The 24,520-nt window shown below is 40.5% G+C and overlaps 1 protein-coding gene across 1 annotated transcript in view; it reads right to left on the bottom strand.

Moving 5' to 3' along the window:
• tln2b (talin 2b) overlaps nucleotides 1-24,520 on the bottom strand; it is a 77,931-nt gene that overhangs the window by 41,448 nt on the left and 11,963 nt on the right. Inside the window, exons 2-6 of the mRNA XM_070830432.1 lie at nucleotides 5,190-5,363; nucleotides 5,004-5,101; nucleotides 4,676-4,805; nucleotides 3,852-4,007; nucleotides 3,238-3,380 (exon numbers count right to left, since the gene is read on the bottom strand). Of these exons, the coding sequence (XP_070686533.1) occupies nucleotides 3,238-3,380; nucleotides 3,852-4,007; nucleotides 4,676-4,805; nucleotides 5,004-5,101; nucleotides 5,190-5,325 (663 nt within the window). The 5' untranslated portion in view covers nucleotides 5,326-5,363. The remainder of the gene's footprint in view (nucleotides 1-3,237; nucleotides 3,381-3,851; nucleotides 4,008-4,675; nucleotides 4,806-5,003; nucleotides 5,102-5,189; nucleotides 5,364-24,520) is intronic.

Below are 24,520 nucleotides of genomic sequence, written 5' to 3'. Positions count from 1 at the left end.
CTCTAATTGGTCAAAAGTGACTGGCAAAATAATTCTACCATGACTTTCAACAGACACAACAGTGAGGACAGACCCTGAATTTCTCACAGTCGATATGGCAAGTGAGACCGGGGCTGGTTCTAGGACATTTTAGTAGAGCTGCATGAGTGGAAGTGAAGCACAAGACATCAGAAGCTGTGACACATACAGCCTGAGGCTACAACACTGAGGTCAACTAGTCCACCATGGTCGTAAAAATAAATGCTGACATAGGGATACGCTACAGCAACTAAATGGCAATATCTATTTGGTAAAAGAATGTTTAGCAGCTTCATGACTGAGACAATACCATTTAATTCTGAAGACAAGCCCTAAATATTCCAGTTTGAAAAGATGAATTGGGGGCATCCTGGTGGCCAACTTGGCCACAGAACCATACCTGAACTGACCTTGATTCCAGTCCAGCCCTTCTCTCTCTTCTATTGTTCTGTGTTGTTCATTTTTCAAATAAAGCAAACATGATTCATAGAATCTTAAAAAGCTATCACCGACTATCACACAAAACAACATGATAAAATGATGTTACATGACAGCAGGTCCCTAGTTACATAGGCACTTCATATTTTGAAAGCAAATTCTTGGACTATTCTTGGACTATGGAGTCAACTACAGTGAGCAAAACTAAAAGCAGATGAGCAGGACACACAGGGTGATGCTATTGCTATGGAGGTTTATCCTGGCCTTAGCACAAATACATGACAGAGAGGGAGTGGCTGGGTAGTAAAACAGATTAGTCTGTTACTGGCAGAGCTTCCATTATGTGTGCATGAGTGTGTGTGTGTGTGTGTAGGGGGGGGGTCTGAAAACATGGAATATTCAGATCATTAATAACATTTGAGATCATCCCTGGTTCACAGGGATGTGCCGTCAAAGAAATACCAACAATAATGTCATCATCTGCACAGTCTGCATTCAATTACTCAGTACTCCTGAGTTTCTGAGAATTACAGAAATTGTTAATGATGAAAGATTTTAAAGCTGTGTGAAAAAAGAAGAAAAAGTGGGAGAGAAGCCTGGGGTTTGTTCCACTCTGTTAAAGATCTCTCTTCTGGCTCAGTTTGGCCTTTTTAACACAGTGACAAATTAGAGCCACCGCCATGTGAAGAGTGTCTCTGATCTGCCTGTGTAACAATCTGAGTGCGTGTCAGAGAGTGAATGAGGGAAAGATAGATGAGGAAGGGCAACAAAGAGGCAAAGGGAGGCGGGGGCAGGGGGCGGGGTTGTTATTGTGAAAGGAAATTTGAGTCTGTGTTGAGAGGAGAGCATGATATGCACTGCGCTGTAATGTGTGCCAGGGTAACAGGGTGGGGATGTGTGCGATTATGCCAGAATGTGTAGGAGATGGAGAGGGAGTGGAGACAGCCGAACTGGAAGGGAAGGAAACGGAGGGTAAGAAAAATAGAGACAAAAACAGGAACAGACAGATAGATGGGAGGAGAGCAGCAGTGGCAGACAGTGAGGGTGGGTAGCTGGGTGTCTTTTATGAACATATTCAAGAACTCCCAACGCAACGGGGATGGAAAAGATGAAGAGAGTCAGATACGAATGACATATCCATATTTCAGACATGGTGTGTATATCTGTAGGTGAGGCCGTTTTTGCAGAGCACGCAGCAATCTTTTTGTTTATGCATGTCCTTTAAATAATACGTTGCATCCATTTCTGTGAGGATGATAAAGCCCTCCAATGCCCTCTCTTTTTGTGTGTGTTCACACCCTGCTGTTTGAGTCCAGGTGTCAGCGGGGAGCTCTTCTCCCCTGGCTGGAGGGGCTAATGTGAATGCAGCGATGTGTGCAGTGAGTAAACCCTGACTAGTGCAGTACCAGACTCAGCTGACCCCCCTCAGGGAACCCCCCGGTGCCAGCAGAGCTCCCTCGGTTTACAAAACTGGTAGAATTAGCACTGCTGAGTACACACACACACTTACAGAAAGACAGAGATCGAAAGAAACTAATTTAATATACATGCACAGCCTCATCCACACATATGAAGCCAAACTTTATCTCCACACCAGTATTTTAACAACACAATGTTTAGATACTGCTTCTGAAAGCACCTAAACCTCATGAACAACTACAATAATAATAGATACAACCTCCTCAACAACACAGAATCACTGGTTGGTTGGTTGGTTGTTCACTCTGTCATGTAAACTCATGCTGTGCAGTGATGCAGTTGGGGATCCTGAAGTTTCCAAGGACACTAAATATATGAAATTTTGCAGCCATTAATAAATGGTCTAAAAAGCCATTAAAAACGGTCTAAGTGTTGTAGAGTGAAGTGCTGGAATAAATTGATATAATAGTGTGGATTAAATGTGTTTCCGCAACTGAATAGCTTACTTCTCACCTCAAAGATTTTAAGAAGGTGGATAGTTTAGTGGATTACATTTCCAAAATGGTAGCCATGCTTATCAAAGTTGAAAAAAAAAACCAATGCCATCCTATTGATTAGTGCATTGATTCAATCAGGTGTGGAAAGCGATGCTGTCAATCAAGCATTGTACAGCCCAGTTGATCTTACGGAGTTTGCCAAAACACAAAGAATGGTACTGATGATTCATGGTGTTGCAAAACTAATCCAGTTGTGTCCATCCACAGACTATTCTCTGAGCTGTCCAAATAAACATAATAAAACATCTGGAAATCTCAAGGTTAGAGCTAAATGATACCCAAGACAAACAGCAGTGACGTTGATTACTACATGTATATATGGAGAAGATGGTAAGGTAAACAGCTGAGTCACATAGTTGTTGTTGTTGGAGACAAAAACACACCTCAAAGGAGAGTGAATATTGGACTTGGAAAAAGAATTGGAAATTCTATAATTGCTGGGTGTGTAAACTACTTTATAACACCATAGAATGTCTTGTACGAAGATAAATGTTGCTGTGCAACTGTACACACTGTATCTAAAAACTAGTCAAACAAGTCTGGACCACACCTGAGTTACCCACATTTCCGCCTGGCCAAAAGTTAGATGCAACAACATAGTCATTGTGTCTAGTTACACTGCGTCATCAAGCTAAAAAAAAAAGGAAGATTTCTTTTAAATAACACCTCCAAAAATTGCAGTGTAGTTCATATGCTAGCCCGCCTGGGCCCCATTTTGCAGTATGGGCTGTAACAGCAAATAGGTCACCCATTCTTTCCTCTGTTTTTTGCTACACCAGCATAAAGGTGTGCGTAATTGGTTTACCTGAACATAGAGCAGGTTCAGCTGGACGGGGTCCCGCGAGTCCACGTTCTGGTCCGAATAGAAGAACTTGCGCCTGAGCAGCAGAGTCTCACTTTCCTCCACTCCCTGCTCCCTGAACGTCCTGCTGTGGTCCAGCCAGTTCACTGCCCAATCAATACACACACACTCTGTTATCACGTGCACTGAAATGAATAGACATTCACTTTAGAATGATGTTATTAGAGGAGGATACTGATGATGGAATTAACCAGACATTTCAAAAATGTCAGGTGGGCAGATGGATCAGCTTCAATGAACAATCTGGCAAATGAATCGCAGGAAAGTGAAGATGTTGACAAGGCATAAACAGTCATCTGCAATATTTTCTGCTGACACAGAAACTAGTTTTTTTAACCAAAGTTTGAGGGTGATTTATATATTTGCATGTTTCAAAATTTAATTGGTGTCCTCTGGGGAAAAGATAAGAGTGGTAATTTCATTAAATGTTGATATTTTCATGAAATAAATTAGACTAGAGTGATAAAGCACATGTCCAGACGATGGCACCGAGCCAAATTCATTTATGTGAAAATACCAACAAACGCTTCTGGAGGCTTTGGCAAGCTCACACTCACAGTCATCATCTGTGTGGAGTTTGGCTTTGAGCTTTTCCATCTTCCTCTCATCCCGCAGCAGCAGCGTTCTGTCTTTCTTCAGAGTCCCCGTTCCATCCTCCTTCTTGTCCTCCGTCACTTCTTGAATGAGGGAGTATTCTTCATAGTTGGTGATTCCTGAAACGAGTGCAAGTTAGCTGGGGGATTCTCAGAAGAGGAGATGCCTCAAACTGGCATGATAACTAGTGCAATGATAGAGAAAGTGTCTCTGCAATTCGCTTGCACTCACTTTATCTATTTCTCTCTGCTTTGTAACAGAAGTGAAGGAAAGCTGGTACAGAGCCAGCAAACTAAAATGGGAGCTGAGCAGAAGAAGCCAAGCAGAAAGACCTACTCTAAACAAACATTTTCCAATAAAGCTATCTGCCAGGCACACATCCCTCTCCTCCTCACCCAATTGAGCTTGATAGCAGCCCATTATAACTGAAATATACTGCTTAGGGAACACCTCTGCGATAGGCAAGGATGGCAGGGTCCGGGCATTAGGAAGGAGCACTTCAGCATTTAGAATTAGAAACTGAACTTGACAAATCATGCCCACTGTGCTCTAAACAAAAAGTGATTAGGACTTTATCAAGCGTACATGAATGCTCCAAAGTGCTTACCAAATGCTGCTGTTTAAATATGAATTTAAATGCACATAATAAAAAAGAAACATAATCTAACTCAGTATGAAGTCAAGTGGTATGCCTTGGACTAAAAATAAAATAAAGGATGAATAATTCATGCCTATGATGATGACTTGACATGGTTCATATACGTAGTACTTGGAGACTATCGCTTACCTATTCTGCTGCATATGGTGACAAGCAGCTCCCCGACTGTTTTTGAGTCATCCACCATGATGGTTTTAATTGCACCATCCAGCATTTTGATCTTTTGCGGCCGTTGTTTCTTCTTATACTCCAAGACATCCTGAGAAAAACGGGAGAGGAGGGACAATGACATCCACAACCCCGCTGATTGTGCTGGACAATAAACTGCAGTCGCTTTCAACACGTAAGGAGGCATGAATATCTCAGGTCCCACTGGAAAATGTTCCTCATGATTATATGATATGATGATATGTGACACTGACAGTTCTCCACCCCAGACTATATGACTTAACCTTACTCCATTTCGCAGCATGTAGTAATCCAGGGTTCTTCCAGACTCGAGCCAGATTCCTTTCCTGGGATCATCGTCGGACAGGAAGAGGCCATAATCTGAAGCTGTAACACAAAGTGAAACACAATAAGCAAATGTGGATTCCTATGGATTTCCATTATGTAAATTACATTTTCTGAGCCATCCACCAACCTTGTCCTGTCTGGGCTTCTGGGACTCTCTCTCGGATGATTCTGCAGGCATCATACACAGGCGTGGATGGTTCGAACTGCATCGTCTTCACCACATTGCACTGGCGTACACAGATCTTTAGTGACAAAGCCACCATCTTGGTGAGTAGTACAATGGCCTCGGTGACCTACACACCTGAAAAATGCAGAAGTAGAAACATTACATATGGGTCAGAGAGTAAAGTCATACCCTTGGCTAATATCCTAAATAGATAGCCTCTGTAATGGTATCAACAGGCCATTGTTTAAGTGACCTTCATTAAGCAATGCTTGAAAGTGTGAAGAGGAACATCCAGAGGCAGAATACCACAAGGCACAAAACATCCTCACATCTCCTTAGGGACATTTCCTCTTGTAACATTGAATGTGTGTTATGATGTTTCTCTGCCTCAGCAGATTCTCGTTTCTTTTTTGCTGTTCTGATATCAAAGGGTTAACTGTATTGAGAGCTTCTGTCTGATTGCAGAGTGTCGAAATAATTGAACTAAGGTAAGCGACATAACATTCCAGCACAAAAAGGGGAATGAGCGCAAATCTCACTAATAACAGGACCCGAGTCAAAACACAGAAAATGACATTCCACTGCCGCATCATTATTTGCTTTCTCCTGGCTTGCACTCTACCGCAGAAGCAGACTTCACTGTGAGACAAATCAGTGGGTGTTCTGTCACATACTGCAATTAGGGTGAATCAATTCAGGTATGCTGAGACTCATATGGGTATAAAAGGAAAGAGACTGATACTGCAGAGCGTTTCTCCTCTTCCCTGACCTTGGCTTCGACAGGGAGCGGGATGAACATGATAAATAGGGCCATCTATACCCAGGAGGCTCTCTGCCTCTTACTTAACCAAATTACAAGCCTAAAATCTGGATATTAGTTTTTCGTGAACAAAAATTGTCACACATTCAAAGCCAACTAATATCTCTGGAGAGGAATTTTTCAAAACCAAAGTTGGCATGCTGAAATTACTTGTTTTGTACAAGCAACACAAAGATATTTAGAAAACTATAAAAAAGAACATTTGAAATGACTGAAACAATTGATTCAATTTTTAAGTACATTTTTAAGTAAACTAATCAAGTAATCGACTAATTGTTTCAGCTCTACTATTTTCCAAATTACCAACCTCAACACTAAAAAATGTTGTATTTCTTCCCTTGGCTGGATATAAAGGCAAAAGTTCAAATCCTCACACTGGCACAATTCAAATCTCAGCCACACTTGGAAACAAAGGATTTTTTGTGCACAGGATTCACAGCTCATCCACAGGCCCCTTTTTGTGCCAGAGCAGAGAAAGTCTGAGAAGTACATTTTCTGTAATGATGGAGTTGTGAATGAGCCCGCCTGTGACTGTGCTTCTGTCATGGCCATGGGTTCCTCTCCAATAGCTCCTCTCCTTTCCTCAGTTTTTCTTCATCCAAAGTGGGAAAGACAAGCACAAAGAAGAAGGGGGTAATGGCGCCGCATGAGCTCTCCTCTATACAGGTTGGTAGAGAAGCCCCATCGAGTTTTTGTCATCCAGCTCTACCAGAGATACTCTCTTCTACGCAAACAGCTTGAGACCCCAGACTGACAACACGGCAGGCAACATGGGCACATATGCAGGCTCACAATGTAGACTCCCAATAGGAAAACACCCACCCACACATGCACACACACACACACACACACACACACACACACACACACACACATGCAGCACATATATAGATTGTGCAGATAAAATGTTAGTCATTTATGGAGGTTTCTCAAGGATTTTACATAGCTTCATCTCTGCCAAAAAGCCCGAGTTACCTCTGCCAAACGGTATTTGCTAAAGATTACTGTTGGTCTACAGCTGAAGCAACAGTCACTTTAGTATCTGTTGTGAGTAGCATCAGTCACTTCAGCGAGTCAGTACTGCAGAAACCACATGATGAAACCCAGGAGGATAATGATAATCCCTGAGCCTACAGTAGTGTGAGAGCACATTTTTCACTAGGATCCTCGTGCAAACACTCCAATGCAGCCAGCTCCTCATTAGCTCTGCTTTCAAGCACGGATGGATCCATGCTTGAGAGAGGAGCGCTGACAAACAATTCACTTATGCGACTCTCTGTCCAACCTTATTTATTCTATTACCCTTTCTGGATCACAGGGTAGACCTAAAAATGTAATTTCAAAACACTACCTCCGTGACAATCATTAATCCATCAGAAAAGAATCAAGCAGTGAATTAGATTTGATAAGCACTCTCTATATTAAGACAGAAAAATGGCCAAAGAGCAGCTTGCTGGGGAGTCTAAACATGGACAATTCAATAGAGACCAGGGAGGGCAGGAGCCATCTGGAGAGGATACAGCTCTAATGATTGACTGTAATACCAGCAGCAGCACAGAGCTTGAGAGCAACAACTGCTGCGATTACTGCACCAGTCTGTCACACAACAACCAAGGAGGTGGCTCGACAGGAAACTTAAAGAGTGTTGTTCCAGGCATGAGCAGTCTGTTTGGACCAGTCTTCCAAAATACTTGGTATAAAATGACAAATTTGAGGCAGAGTGGCAGTAGAGAGCGAAACATGATGTGGATTTATAACATTCCTTCAAGGACACCGTGCAGCAATGATGTATAGGGATGCTTCAGTTTAGTGGGTTTTTTTTTTTTTTTTTTTTTATTTGCTCGATACCAGAGTAAACGTCTTTGAGTTTCTCATGTAGTATGGAAATGAAGATAGGACATGCAGAGTCCAAAGAAAGCCTGGATCGATTGTTCTTCAGAATGAAAGTATGCCTGGGCTACCTGGAGCCACGGCCATTATTTCCAACTGTGAAGAGTGCACAAGCTCTTCACAGCGGCTTTGAACATGTTCAAAGCAAAAAAATCAAACAGCAGTTACTGTACTGTATGTGTCACCCATAATGCACAAGATTGTCCCCTGCAATTAAAATAGAATAAGATGGCAGGGTACTGCTCTATATTCAATTGATTCATGCTTTGTATTTTCTACACAGCGCTGACATTTGACATTGTATTCTGAAGTAATTACTCATTTATCGCTGTATGAAAGACAAAACCTTGCTGACCTGAAGGACACAGTGAGAAAGAGCATTGTAAACAGAAAGCGACTTGAGTTAAATTACACATTTATAATATATGTAGAATTCCTTATTCTTAAAGCATGAAATCTAAAACCATCCCCCCCACGCTGCCAGAGGATTTTCAAGGTCAGCCCATTAAACCGAGATCACGGGAGAAACCTTACTGATTCCCTGGTAAACAAGGCATTTTAGACTCTTTCTGCTTCAGCAGCATTTGTGAGTAGAAACACAAATAGAGGTGCAGATACAAACATCTCTTGTCTTACTTACACAATCAGCAGCGGTTATTGTGAGTATGAAAACAGCCACTCCGGGATAAAAAGGTAGATGAGGATGGCTACTCTAAAGCAAGCACTATTATTGTAAAGGATGACAATTAGATTTTAACAACCTGTGATGCAATTGAAAACAACCCCGAAGCTCAAGTGAAATGGCCAGTGAAGCAGCGGGAAAATACTGTGGTTGCAGCCTTCACTACCCTCACAAATACTCAGAATTGGCATTTACTATACCATATTATTTCCAGCCTGGTGGCCTTTTATTATTGTTAAATTGAAGCATGTAGTATGTCAATGGCATCGAATGGAGGCCGATAGTAATTCCGACCTCAGCAGTTCTCAGGACTGTTGAGAACAGCAGGATTACAGCATGTGTGCATTGAGGAAATGCTAATTGTCTAAACTGCTCCACACCACACCTCCTTTTCTCTCCTCTTTACATCCTGCACCGACACTTTGAGCACAACATCAGCCTTTTATCCCCGTCTGAATGAAAGCAAGGTCAGTTTCCTGCAGGACCACAGCATGTCTCTGGAGGCCATTATGTTTTCCTGGAACACAGACTGTCCAATAGCGGTTCACATAACAGCAAACAAGGGTTGTTGTTTTGATCATTGGTGTATTTAAATCCAATATTCCCACAACCCAGGAACTAATTTTATGCTCCTCAATGTAGAGATGTGTCAAGGTCAGATGTGTTATTCCCACCAGATGTGAAAGCTGTCTCTAAATGTAATGACTGCTAGGCGATCGAATTTGAATTTGGTAAATGAGAGCCCTAACGGTACACAAGAGGTATGCATTAATCAACCACCATAAATACATCTTTATTATGAGTGTGAGGCATACTTGATTTACAACTAACATATAGCACATTATGATACCTCTATTTAATGGCCCAGGGCTGTAATCCAAGTAGCACATGGGGCCACAGAGACATCAATCTGTCAGCTTGCCTTTACCACATTAATAACAAGAGGAGAATATGATTATAGTACACTAGTGCAAAAAGTCAAATATTTGTAAGCTGCCAAAAGAATGATGGATGGAGCAGGTTTATTTTTTGAGAGGGTGAGCAGAGAGTAAAAAAAACATTATAGTATATGCTTACTATCGATTCTGTTAGGGATACCATTTCCAAATTCCTATTTCTAGCAGACAATATTCTCTCTTTTTTTAAAATAAGATGTCCTTTAGCTCAATTCCTTACAAAGAACACCCACTGAATCTGGAGTCTACCTGAATGCAATTCAAATAATTAACAAGTCAAAGGCTTTCGCCTCCACCATTATCACTTCCTCCATACGTTTCATAAATTAATTTTTTCCTTGCTCCAGCAAAACATAGCAATCACCGGACATTATTAGGAGGCAGAGCTGACCTTTGCTATTTAAAGTCCACTAGGCTTACTATGAACACACTGGCACATTATGAGTGACTTGCATGGCATTATTTCAATCAATAAAGTGTTAGTCAAGCAGTGGTTGCCGGTCCAGATGAAAAAAAAAAATGGAAAAAAAAAAGAAAAAAGGATTAAACCCACGTTCTGAATTCTAAGACTCTCACAGTTACACTGCCTTATTTTTTCCACAATATTTAAAAATGAACCTTTCTGACCCACCCTTTGGACTATATTCTTTGCTCCACACACACTCCGCCATAATGCAATTTGAAGCTATGGATACTGACAGAAATTATGAATCTTGCCCTTGTCGCAGGGAGGGAGAGAGCAGCTCCTCTTACACTAAAAATATCCAGCGAAGTAGAGCATCCTCCAGCAACACCGTTTTCAAAAGGATCCACAGTAGAACCAGTGCAATAAATATAACTGAATCGTAAAAGACAATAGCATTCACTAATACCTACACCTACAGTATATGACAGTCGAATTCTATTAATTCTTAAATTGTAAGTCTTGAAAATTAGAAATCCAGCAGGACTGAGCTACATTACCATTGAGATATTATTGGTTTAGATTGTCCAACAGCCCAGGAGTTTTACAACACACAGAGTTATTCAATATGAAACCATCCCTCATCCCTCATTTAGAGATGTGAAAAATGAGCTACCTAATAGATGGAGACAGACACAGCTTCTAGGGGAGGAGAGCTCCACCCAGCAGCTGCAGTCAGTCAACCAATGAAATAGTCTCATACAGGCAGTCAGTACACTGACTGTGGGGTTGACCTGGCGTCTGAGACAGTCACTCAGTGGGAGTGTTTAAATGGTGGACCAGACATATGTTGCCCAAACATTTTTATTTCATTACATACACTGATGGATGCAGATCAGCACAAAACAACAAAGCACTCAGCCTGCGATGATTTCATTATCGTTATCAGCCACATTTTTACCATAAATCTCTTTTAGAGCATTTACAGTATGAGGCCTCTGGTCCACTAGCCTACATCTGGTTTTCGACCGACAACTGCGCCAGAATAAGTGATGTAATGATATGAAACAGGGAACATGTTTGGAGTCAATAGTTCAGTGTTCTGGACTTTAAAATTAATTTGAGTTCAAACATTCGAACGCAAAACCTACCATCAAGTACTCTCTAAGGGTGGATCAATCAAATTAAACTCACTATGGTTTCATTTATCTTTTTCTATAATGTCAATTTCTTAAGATATTTATCTCATGTGCTACGTAACAGGTGCTTGTCAAGTGGCTTCAACCACTCAATCCACACAGGTTTGCCTATTATGTGCTGTTCACTGCACACCATATGGATGTTTGGTTTGATCTCAAAATACTACCACATGTAGTATGTTCAAACAACAAAGGATTTCCTAACCATAATTACACCCAAAATATGATTTCATACAAGCAAAAATGAAACAGATTTCTAATTTTAAGCTTAAATAATTTCTCTAATTATAAATGTATAACCTCTGCACAGTATGCATTTACGGAGCCCAATACAATAGTCAAAAAGGCAACTTCACCTTTGTCAAATGAAGCATATCAGCATCCACACTGTACTGTGAACCAAAGACTGTCGATAACAACCAACTTGGTATTAGTATCTATTAGTCTCACTGCATGTACAAGATTTCCAGCTCAACCAAAATTCATTTGCCTCTGAGTTCTCACCCCAACTGTAAGGAATAAGCTCTGTGCCATTAGCTGCATGCAGTGCATTGGAGCATTATGGATTGTTGGACCAGAATCCCCAGTATGGGCATGTGAATGACAGCAGGCAAGATGGACTGGCGTTCACAATGTGTTTGTCAAACAAAAGGACAACTTCATTCTAACCTTTTTTCATAGGAACCCTGAACAATGTGAGGTAATCAAGAGTTTTGACACTTTAGCACAGTGGACATGATTTATTCAGCTTTCTCCTTCTCCTCTCAGATGCATTTTGTACCAATAGATATGTGTGTTGTTTATCAAATGACAAACCAACCTGGAAGCACAGTATGTCTGTCTTCTGAGATGCAACCGGAGTGCAATCAGTGAAATGTTCTCAGCTCCTTCATATGGCTGGAACACACAAATCACTGGAGGTGATAATGAAGTGTGGGACTGCACTTTCTGCTGTATTTACTGAGGTTCACTCGATTTGCGAGGGTCAGAGCATGAAAATGAACCCACCTCTCAACAGCACAAGCAGATTTGTGCATGAATGGTGAATAAATGTTAAGGTTGTGTAAAGAGGATTTACACAAACTGACCTTCTGTATGCTCTACAGAAATCAAAGAGGTGTATTGGAGATCTGCATTGAATTACTTCAATAAATCAATCTAATATCTCTTTAGACAGAAAATGAACAGTAACAGTAACAAATGTCCATAATATTTGCACTATAAAGATAAATGAGTACAGTATCCTACCTGTTAATAAAATGAAGCAAAGTGGGAGGAGTTATATGTTCTCATAAACGAAATAAATCAAATCTTGTCAAATGATAATTTCTTAACACGTCCGTATGACAATCTCAAGAGAACCATTCTATGAATAAATGTTAATATTTTATCAGTAATACCTAGATAATCACAAAATCTATTACCATTTAGCAGCTGTAGTGAATGTTTCTTAATTTTATCATTTCATTTAATGACTATTTCTAATTCAGCCTTTGATTAAATCCTTGATCCAAATTTCCGATAGGTGTTAGGCTAAGTGATCTCAAACAACACAAATCTATTTCTCAAGTGTGACTTTTGACCTCTCCTTTGCTCACAGAATATGCATAGCAGGCAGAAGCTGAAAGCTGAACCTAGCCTTTGTAAATCTCAATAAACACTCTATGTATGCAAATTGTGGGTGCACAGAGAATAAAAAGGTCAGAGCTAATATACATTACAAAGCAGCAATTTACCCAAGACAGAAAATATGTTAGTAGATTGCAAAATCAAGCCAAATCAAAGACAGTGTTCTCTATGGACTCTTTCAGCCATGTCACTCAGACCAATCGGGAGACTTTCTCCTCTCAACTGCACTACACAACGTGATAGAAGGACTACGTGCCAGCAATACAGTGTGGCATAATTGAAATGCTATTCCAACAAATGTAAAGAGACGGGCACAGCAAGATTAAGGAGTATCAAGAAAAGACTCCCTAGATGTGACAGTAATTAGAGCAAGAATATGTAAGTGCAAGTGCTCATGAAATCATTGCATCACAATTACAAAGGTCACAGTTAAGATGCCAACCAAATCACGCCAATGAAGGCTTTCCTCGTAAAAAAAGCAGCAGCTTGTAAGTGCTGTCTGCCAAACATTACTTTATTACACAAGAGTCTGACAAAACAAGTGAAAAATGAACACCACAAGCTTTTATTAACTGCATAGCGAATCTTGTGGGAGGTAATACCTGAGATACAGTACAATAGGTAAGTTTAGGGTGAGTTTAATGTGGGGGTGTGTGAACATGACGGCACACATTCACAAACCAACCGGGCTTAATTAACTTAAATATTCAAAATATGTCCTACAGGGGGATGTGAGCAGGAGTATTAGACAACACTCTCACACCTCTGGCTCCCACGATCAGTATATTCTGCCTGGAGTGTCATGTCCTGTAAATCAGGCGGCTCCAATCTCTGGTCAGCGCTGCCTCCCCAACACTGAGCCTCTCTCATACTTCAGTAGCCGACAGCCTACTACCACTTGCATGCTGATTACAGTATCAAGAGCAGTGGAACGGAACATACACTGGCTTCTCTCCAAAGTGTGATACACGGAGGACTCTATCAGCATTTTACATCCACTGGCATGCTGTAAAGGAGCAAACCTGACACACAAAGTTGGAGATTTACTGTTCTGGCTCTTAAAGCAGAACCAAACATTTCGCTAAGAAGCAGCATCAGAAGCAGATGTACAGTGGGGCAAAAAAGTATTTAGTCAGCCACCAATTATGCAAGTTCTCCCACTTAAAAAGATGAGAGGCCTGTAATTTTCATCATAGGTATACCTCAACTATGAGAGAAAAAAATCCAGAAAATCACATTGTCTGATTTTTAAAGAATTTATTTGCAAATTATGGTGGAAAATAAGTATTTGGTCAATAACAAAAGTTCATCTCAATACTTTGTTATATACCCTTTGTTGGCAATGACAGAGGTCAAACGTTTTCTGTAAGTCTTCACAAGGTTTTCACACACTGTTGCTGGTATTTTGGCCCATTCCTCCATGCAGATCTCCTCTAGAGCAGTGATGTTTTGGGGCTGTCGCTGGGCAACACGGACTTTCAACTCCCTCCAAAGATTTTCTATGGGGTTGAGATCTGGAGACTGGCTAGGCCACTCCAGGACCTTGAAATGCTTCTTGCGAAGCCACTCCTTCATTGCCCGGGCGGTGTGTTTGGGATCATTGTCATGCTGAAAGACCCAGCCACGTTTCATCTTCAATGCCCTTGCTGATGGAAGGAGGTTTTCACTCAAAATCTCACGATACATTGCCCCATTCATTCTTTCCTTTACACGGATCGTCCTGGTCCCTTTGCAGAAAAACAGCCCCAAAGCATGATGTTTCCACCCCCATGCTTCACAGTAGGTATGGTGTTCTTTGGATGCAACTCAGCATTCTTTCTCCTCCAAACACGACCAAAAAGTTCTATTTTGGTTTCATCTGACCATATGACATTCTCCCAATCCTCTTCTGGATCATCCAAATGCTCTCTAGCAAACTTCAGACGGGCCTGGACATGTACTGGCTTAAGCAGGGGGACACGTCTGGCACTGCAGGATTTGAGTCCCTGGCGGCGTAGTGTGTTACTGATGGTAGCCTTTGTTACTTTGGTCCCAGCTCTCTGCAGGTCATTCACTAGGTCCCCCCATGTGGTTCTGGGATTTTTGCTCACCGTTCTTGTGATCATTTTGACCCCACGGGGTGAGATCTTGCGTGGAGCCCCAGATCGAGGGAGATTATCAGTGGTCTTGTATGTCTTCCATTTTCTAATAATTGCTCCCACAGTTGATTTCTTCACACCAAGCTGCTTACCTATTGCAGATTCAGTCTTCCCAGCCTGGTGCAGGTCTACAATTTTGTTTCTGGTGTCCTTTGACAGCTCTTTGGTCTTGGCCATAGTGGAGTTTGGAGTGTGACTGTTTGAGGTTGTGGACAGGTGTCTTTTATACTGATAACGAGTTCAAACAAGTGCCATTAATACAGGTAACGAGTGGAGGACAGAGGAGCCTCTTAAAGAAGAAGTTACAGGTCTGTGAGAGCCAGAAATCTTGCTTGTTTGTAGGTGACCAAATACTTATTTTACCGAGGAATTTACCAATTAATTCATTAAAAATCCTACAATGTGATTTCCTGGATTCTTTGCCCCCATTCTGTCTCTCATAGTTGAAGGGTACCTATGATGAAAATTACAGGCCTCTCTCTTCTTTTTAAGTGGGAGAACTTGCACAATTGGTGGCTGACTAAATACTTTTTTGCCCCACTGTATCAGTTTAATCGCGAAGTACAGTTCCTATTAGTTTCTCCTGCACAATGTCTTGTGTTATTATCTGTACTGTTACTGAGCTTAGTGGAGCATTAGAAAAAACAACACCTATAACCGTATCAAAGTGGTCTTTGTAGCAATAAAGTCCCCTGTTGATGGTGAGTGAAACCATGTTGTTGTATGAGAAAAGGTTCAGGGAGAGGCCATGTTGTTGGCCCATTGTTTCCAGATCAGCAACTCTGCCCACAGTTGTCATGGCTGCTGCTGTGCCCACCTTTTCCTGGACATATAAGGCCAGACAGCAGCAGCAGCCACATCCACTTTGCCCTCAGGTCCATGACTGCAACTGTTTCCAGGGTCATCTGGATGTAGGGTACTCTCTGCAGTGATTTAATGATTTCAGCTAAAGTCAGCTTTTAAATGTCAAGCAGACAAGGTTGGAGAGAAAGAGTTTTGACAACGTTAAGGGCTGCTTTATCTGTGTACATGACTATACAACCCCAGCTTCATTCAGAAGGCCTCTCAGCTATCCTGTCACAAGTACACGGAACTGTTGAGCAGAAAGAGAGATTAACGGGTCTGACTTTGATTCACTTTGATGGAGCGTGGCTGAAAGATGAAAATACCTCTCTGTGAAAGTGTCACTTCTGTTTCACTGCTTTGTTGAGGGTTCTGAGGAATATAATGTAACATTTGTGAGGAGAACTGTACTGTGAGAGTGAGAAACTGTCTGTGATATCGTCTAGTGGTGCATTGATGCCTACAGTGTAGTGAAGAAGACATACGTGCACAAAGACAAGCAGATCCAGATTGTACAGAGCACTTGAGCAAGAACATTTTCCTTCCACTCAATTTACCAAACTGCTTTCGAGAATGTGTTCCCTCCCAAAATGATGAATGATTGGTCAACATCTACAGCGAACAATACAAGTTGAAAGCAAACGTGTACCAGGCCAAGGCAAACGAAAAATTCCATTATTCAGTTAACTTGGGAGTACATTCCAAGCACAGTATCATTGTGCGTCTTGTGCACAGCTTTGTTTTTCTCTCAGCGAGGACTAAAAGCACTGGAGAATCAAATGTTTAAATTGGCTGGAGAAGGCGTATACAACAACTTTCCCTCAGACAAATACTGTACACTTCAGTTCAAGTTCCTCAAGCGGAGGCTGCGTGCAGGACGCCTGCAGACAAATTGGAGGTCTTTTCTGAAGTTTCAAAGACGTACAGATTTTTAACAAGATAGTTTTTCTGGTAAACTGTGTTCTACTGCTACAATCCCCAGGTGGGGAGAGGTGCTATACACAATAAATGCATTTCTCATTTGTACAAGACCATTTAGATGCACATCCCTCTGAGAAAAGAGCAAAAAAAAAAATTTTAAATGCAATAAAAACATTCATAGAAACAGCAAAGCCTTGGTTGTGATGCTCTCCAAAGAGGAGACAGGAGGAGAAGAAGTTCAAACCAAACACAAATGTATCCTGATTTTACTATAGGAGTGGGCGCATAGACGACTCTGTCATTTTCGTCTTTCCAAGAGCAGTTGAGGGTAATGCCTTGCTGAGTGTTTATTTCATTCAAAGTGAAATTCCTGGTTTCTGAATATCCTGAAAAAGTGACATAATTACAAAATTACAGTAACAACAGTTCTTGTTACTTTCTTACCCTGGAATCTGGTTAGGACACGTTAAACATACAATACAGCACTAAGTATAATAAACTATATCGTCAATACAGGAATACATGAATTATTTATTGCAGAAGTCCTCTGCCATCAAACTATTTCTTATACTATCTTCCCACCCTATTACTGGATCTCCACCCCTAAACTATGTCCAAATGTTTCTGATTACTAGAAACAAACATCTCTGGCTTAAATCCGCCTCATAAACATCTGGTCATCTAACCACCCACCCACACACAGCGTGCATATCCTTTGCATATTGTGTAACAGGGTCAACTGACGAGAACCATGCTGACTACTTTAAAGTCTTTTTGCGCATGCTTCCAGCTCAGAGCCGAGGGGATGGAGGGAAAACACAGCGAACATCTATGGACACATCTTGCAGCTGGACCTATACTGTGACAGAGGAGCCACATGATACAGAGTGGAGCGTGTAAGGGATGCTGCCATGCTTAGTTAAGGACTCACAAGCTCACTATTTCATGCTCCACATCTGCTGGTTACCATAGCAACCCTAGTTTGGCCAATTCCCAGGTCAGGTGGCTTCTGTCAGCTCCAAAAAAAAAAAAGGGGGGGGGCCTTTTCTGAGCAGCGCAGTTTGCAAAAGAAACTTTTGGCTCTGACTTTCATTAGTGCTTCTAAAGATGGTCACTGAAGTTTCTTCAATGTTTGCACACAATCGGTGCATTAAGAGACAAGCTGTCACTACACTACAGATCAACTGAAGTGTGACTGAATCACTTTTTACTGAACTTGCTCTGCAGTTTTTGCGTGAGGCTGGATAAAAAGACACACACAAAAAGGCACAAATGGGGGCGCATTATGCGAGGCTGGCATTATTGTTACTGCTGAATCACATCTTTTGTGACTCAGCAAAATGTAAGCAACAAAACTGAAAAGCTACAAAGGCAAACAAATACCTCTCCCATACACAGTCATGCTACATTTGTACATATTCTAGGCAGTTTCACTGCACTATTTCTGTAGTTTTAAAGGAAAGACTCATCTGCTTTTCATCTGTGATTCATTGTTTATGCTTCATCTGTTCAGAAACATAGTAAATTGCAGAAAGAAGGATTAGCTTTTATTTAAATGTGTGAGTGTGAACCATGGATGGAAATGAATCAGAAACTTAGAAAAGAATGGCTGAATATCAGAAGGGCTTTACAATTACAAGCTGGTCATTATGACAGCATGGGTGCAGTTGAATACCCCAGTGTGGGTTTCATACAAACAGAAGCAGCAGGAGCCGATCATTAGGAGCAGGCGTCTGCAGGGCCGGGTCCCAGTAGCTCAGCCGGAGCCTGTGTGAGAGGTTCTCCGTCTCACCGGGGAAGTCCAGAGGAAACATGCTGCAGGCCAAGCGCTCCCCAGTTCCCCTCTTTTTAACCTGATTACTGTAATGAGCTTAGGGACTGTTGGATGCACAACATCTAATGTGGATGCAGACAAACACACTGCACTCACCCACTCTTTGCACTCTCACTGGCAGCTGAATGCAAAGCGCATCATCGGGCTCAAACCCAGCACAGCTAGATGGCTCATTGACCACAGAAATCGTTTGGGTAATGGATGAAAAACAGGAAAATGCAATTTGGTTGAAGGTGAGGCAGGTTTAAAGGATAGCTCAGAGTAAAGTTGTGAAAAAGCCAAGAAGATGACGGCAGCCAAACAGAAAGGTACATATAACATTTTTACCTGAATGAAATTTGTGTATAAAGCCCACAGCTCCATACCACTTCTCTTGAAATGAATACTTTTAACGTTCAGAGCTCAACCTAAGTACAGCAAACCCCACAATCAATTCAATTCATACTGCGCTTCATGCAAACAGGTGAGAAATGCTAAAAATGCTAAAATCAAGGTGTGTCCACCTCTAGTTGCTGTCAAAAACAGATTCTGACTCTGTCGGCACACAAATGAATATTAAAGATATAATATTCTACCAAATGAGTCGTATAATAACTTAAATAATTATATCTGCATGAATAGTGGCCACTACTTTTAAGGTAAATCATGTGCATCCTGTATTTCCACATAGATGGGACTATGTACATCACTGTCTGTATGATATACATTATCTTACTGTTAACACCAGTGCCAATCATGGGGTCATAATTCTCAAAAACAAATTCATGGACATCAAGCCAGACTGTTGCACCTGTTGTAAGTGTCAAAAGTGCATGTTAGCTGGAGGAACAAAAGGAGTAATTCTACCAGACACAAGTGTTAAGTTCTAATACATCTTCCTCTTGCTGTCCTGTGCAGCTCTCAATTATGATTAATAAAATCAAAACAGTATATTCTCATTTGTGTATATTGACCTAACAGCCAGTGTATAAATACACAGTAACAGACTCTGTCTAGCTGCAGGATTACCATATGTGCACACAACAGCTTTAAAAGAACAGGAGAATAAAACATTCCATTTACTCTATGGTGTGCAAAGTATGCAAAGTTAAGATTTATTAAGCAACTGCAACTGGACAAACGGCTTGTTCATGAGTTTGCTGAAAAATGCTGATACTGAGGAATTCGTCTTTTGCTCTCACACTAGATATCATATTAAAAAAAAAAAAAAAAAATTGGGTATTTCTTGAAGGCTAAATTGTTTCAAATTTTGAGTTTATTATTGCACTTGTATAATTAATGTCCAAGGAGCCTGTAGCCAATTTAATATTCATACAGTTGTTCTGAGAAAACTGAATTAAAAGTGTACATATTTAATTGCAGTGCTTCAGCAAAAACACATGCACACACTGTACCAAGAAAGGACAATGAGTGCAAGCTTAAGGCAGCAGTAATTTACTACTTCGCAAAAGTGATGGTATATTTAAAAAGGAGTGTGAGAGGTTCTCTGCAATCACTGTATTCATACATAACGTTCAAAACATTGGTGCTCACATTTCATGGTGTAAAGATTTTTCACAGTAAGAATGAAGTAACCGCAGTATCAAGGATTTTACTCAATATGTTTAAAAGATCAGCAAATAAAAAGAATCAACAACCCGATGGGAACCTGGGCAAGGTATTCAGATGGTTTAATGACTAAACTATACTTAAGAGGAGCGGTTATTTTCCTCCATGCAATCTGAGTCTAATTAAGTCTGTTATCCAGTGTGTCAAATACAGAACATTTGTTGGGGGACAAGGTGAATGTGAGAGCAGTTGTGTTCTCAAATGGACAGAAGCTCTGACAGTATCCTGTCCTTGGAGAAAATACATTTTTATGGCTCTATACTGTGCCGATTAAAAATCCAGGAAACTGCAATAATTCAGACACGAGCCCAGTCAGTCTCGATATGGACTATAGAGACAGAGATAAGGTACACATGGTTCTTCCTGAAGGACCCATCAGAGGAGGACGAATCCACAAATCTCTTGGTACGCTGCATCTCTTGAATTACACCACACTCACAGTTCTGCAGGTTCATTCTTTCTCCAAAAGACGAAAAGGATTTCCCAAAGTGGCCCAGAAACAGTAGTCATTTGGAGTTTGTGTGTTGGCATACGTAATGTATATACTGTCACACAAAACTGAGTCCGGATCCAGCATGTGACATCTTGAGCTTAGTGAAACACAAGCCCATCAGAAAAGAAGAACGCTTTTGACTTACGTAAAGTCCATTCAGGGATCAGTAAAGGACAAATATCCTGAGGGAACGAATAGGATACCTGGTGCATGGTGTGGACTCCACAAAGCAGCGTTTTTCACAGAAAAACACAATCCACCTCTGAGATCTCGACTACAGTGGGCAACAAAGGACCATTAGTTTTTTTTTAAATTGAAATTACACTATGCATCACACTATTTACTCATACAACAGTGTTTCCTTAACTATCAACCTGCATCTATATTGAGTCTATTCAGTATTCAGTGTAAGATATGTATTTATAATCCTCTTTGTTAGAAATACAGATAGAGAGCACAAAAACAAAACATCTGCCTGCCACAACTGTCAATTGCTAATCTCTGTCTCTTCTTTTATCATGTCCTGTCCACAGGAGCACAAGCTCATTTTGTAAGACACTGCAGCTTTGTAAAATTACTTCAGGCCTCATGTTGCTCTGTACACGTCAGTTAGCTTTCTCTGACTAATGCTATTCAGCCAAAGAAATTGAATTGTCGGAGAGACAGTCTTATCACTTTTGTCTGAGAGCCAATTTTCAACCAATTTAACTATCAGTCTCTGTGCATGCTATAGAGAAAATGTGATGTACAAAGAAAATACAGTTTTATAAAATTTGGCAGATGACGTGCAAAATACGGAGGGTAGTCTATACTGTCAAGGAATATGTACTGGTCTGTTTTTAGTCTATCGGATGGATAATGAAACTTTGTACAAGCCTTAATGCTCCCCAGATGATGAATCCTAATAACTGTGGTGATCCACTGACTTTTCATCTGGCGCCATCGATGGGTTAAAATTTAAATACCTAATACTTTACATCAGCATCAGCTGTACTTTGTGCTTAGTGCTAAGTTTGCATGCTAACACTAAACTAGGATGGTGACCACACTAAACATCAGCATGTTAGCGCCGTTATTGTGAGCATTAGCCTTTATCCTCACAGAGCTGCTGACACGACTGTAGACTGCCCTGTTACATATTCTAGAACAATTAATCATAAAATCTAGTATTTGACAAAATATACTATTTAAATTTTGAATATTGCTCCACAGAAAACATTTGTCTCAGATGTTCAACTTTTAGTTCACTATGTTTTGAGCAGCACATTCAAAAAGGTCCAAATACCTCAGATAACTGAATGTGACTTTGATGTTGGAGACTACAAAAGTCTCTTTCATAGCTTATTCTCATCATCTGCTCCTGATTTCTGGCTATGGCAAGCTAATTGCTCTCTCAGCTGAATAGATTTTCTCATCACACGTGCAGCAAAACAGACTTTACACTTCATGCTAAGTTTTCATACAATACAACACAATGTATCAGCTTAATTTATTGGAACTGATTGACACAGTCTGTACAATAGAGGTCATTCTCAGAGCTGTGCATTACTGACCGCTGTCACTTATAAGTCACCCAGCTAATGTATAGCTCAGCAATTTGCGTGGAGTGTCGTGCTTTCCGAGATTCACTAATTGCCTCAATGAATTCCGCCGCCATAGTACACAACTCATTAATGCAGACACAAGCTTCTAATTAGTTAAGTGAGGGCATTCAGCCAGCTGATAACTTCTTATTATTTCTGCTTTTTAAGTAACAATGATAACATTTCATTATCTATGCCAAATACAACACCTAGACAAATTGTATGTGATCAACAGCCTATACAGAAAATATGCTGTTTCGAGTGACTTTAAAACTTTTGGCATCATTATAGAGGAATATGGTGATAGCACTGATCAGAACATGGCAATCATCTGCTACAGGGAGTGTGTGGGTTTCAATTCCAAGTAAGAACATAAGGTGAAAACAAAGAATCCAAAACATCAAATGCAACCCCTTCCCCCCAAAAAAACCATACGTATCAAAGACATCAAAGAGGTGATTATTTACCTACGCTTCTTATCCTATCTATCTTCATATCAGCTAATGTCCTCACTAAAAAGCCTAACAACTGCTTGTCTCTTGATCTATTCTGAGGAACATCTGGCCATTATCAACCAATCATTTCATGAACCTAAGTTATTTTTATCCCCTGGGGAGCAATAAAGTTAGCAATTAATAGCATGAACTGCATGGATTTAATTGGCTCCTTTGTCCAACATATTTTTTATATAGTCTTATATTCAATTAATTGCAGAAAATGTACTAAGAACTGGCAAAAAGAGTAAAATAAGTTAATAGGGCTGACAATCTTGGTTAAACATTGTAAAAAATTTTATATTTAGATTCAAAATTCATAAGTCCAACAGGCCATGCCTGGTATTCCTGCTGGGGGAAGTTCGTAAAGCGCACTGTCACTTGGATCTATTGCATGCAGTTAATTAGGCTATTGCTGTTCTCCTCCGCCGACACAAAATGGAGGACATTAGCATGTGGTGAGGAGCAGAGCGGATGAGAAGTAAGCATTTCGGATTCTCCACCGCTGTAAATCACAATAAATGTTAGGCAGTTAACTGACTTCGTAAAATGCAATTGCCTTCCAGTAACATTAAGACAACAAATCTGTAGAGTCAGCTGCTAGTTTGTCACCCCAGTGAGGTAGAGGAGGCACAGCGAATGACTGGAACGACATCAATTCCACAGCGTAGTTTAGGATTATGATGAAAATGAATTTGAACAAACAATGTTAAATGTGTTCGTTTTCATTTTTTTCCCCATAAATATCATTAGGATATTTCAGGGTATATAGGGTATACAGGGGATAGGGTAAGAAGGACGACTTAGACCGTTTGTGAGTCCTTTTAAAAGTAAACACATATGCAGAGTTTAGTGGGCTAAAGGTTGAAACTACGCAAGTAAACACAGAACAATACCCAAACTGAGCTGCACATGTTTGCTAGACAGACATAATGACCTCTCTCACTGTGATTACTCACAGAAGATGGCTGTTTCCAAAATCCTAAAAGCATTTGCAATACTTAAACCAAGTAATGTGCTAGAAGCATGAGAGTATAGAGTTTTCAAATGCCCCAATTGTTTTCAGCGCCTTCACATAGAAATACACTTAAGGCATTTTGATGCATCTTCTCTGAACTTGACTGGGTGAATGACTGAGAACTGTGGTGTTGATGCTTCAAATATTCCGTCTAAAGTGGGCCACAGAAATGTGGAATGAGACGGATCAAATGATGTGCTTCAAAAATTAGATCCTGCGCAATTGGTCCTCAACATGTTAAGATTACAACACCATAAGGGGAAGAAGTTATTTCAACTTATACAGCTGCGAAACAGATAACACATTTGTGAGATTGTGTGTGGCAATATTTCCTGCAGACAAAAACTTACAGTACAATCTAAAATTAGTACAACCCTATGGAGCAGATGCCTGTATGAGGCATCTTAAAGGGCTGTAGAGAGATTAAACAGGGTCTTTTAACATTTTTTTTCTGTCTGGTTGCGACATGGCTGCAACCAATGCTTCCTTTTTTTTTTGGATCAATTTGTCTGCAATTTTTTGATTAATAAATAAATGGTTTAGTCTATAAAATGCCAGAAAGAAATGAATAATTCCCACAATGCTCACAATTTCTCATTTTGCTTGCCTTGCTTTGTCCAACCAACGACCAAAATCTAAAGATATTTAATTTACAAGATTATAAACCAGAAACACGCTGCAAATTCTCACATTTGGAAAACTGGAGCCAGATGATGTTTGGTATTCTATCTTCAATATATCATCAAAATTATCTCCAAAGAATTTCCTGTCAGCCAACAAA

The sequence above is a fragment of the Pempheris klunzingeri genome, chromosome 5, assembly GCF_042242105.1.
Source record: "Pempheris klunzingeri isolate RE-2024b chromosome 5, fPemKlu1.hap1, whole genome shotgun sequence".
Classification (NCBI taxonomy): domain Eukaryota; kingdom Metazoa; phylum Chordata; class Actinopteri; order Acropomatiformes; family Pempheridae; genus Pempheris; species Pempheris klunzingeri.
The sequence above is the reverse complement of the archived record's forward strand: the minus strand, read 5'-3'. Positions and strand labels throughout refer to the sequence as shown.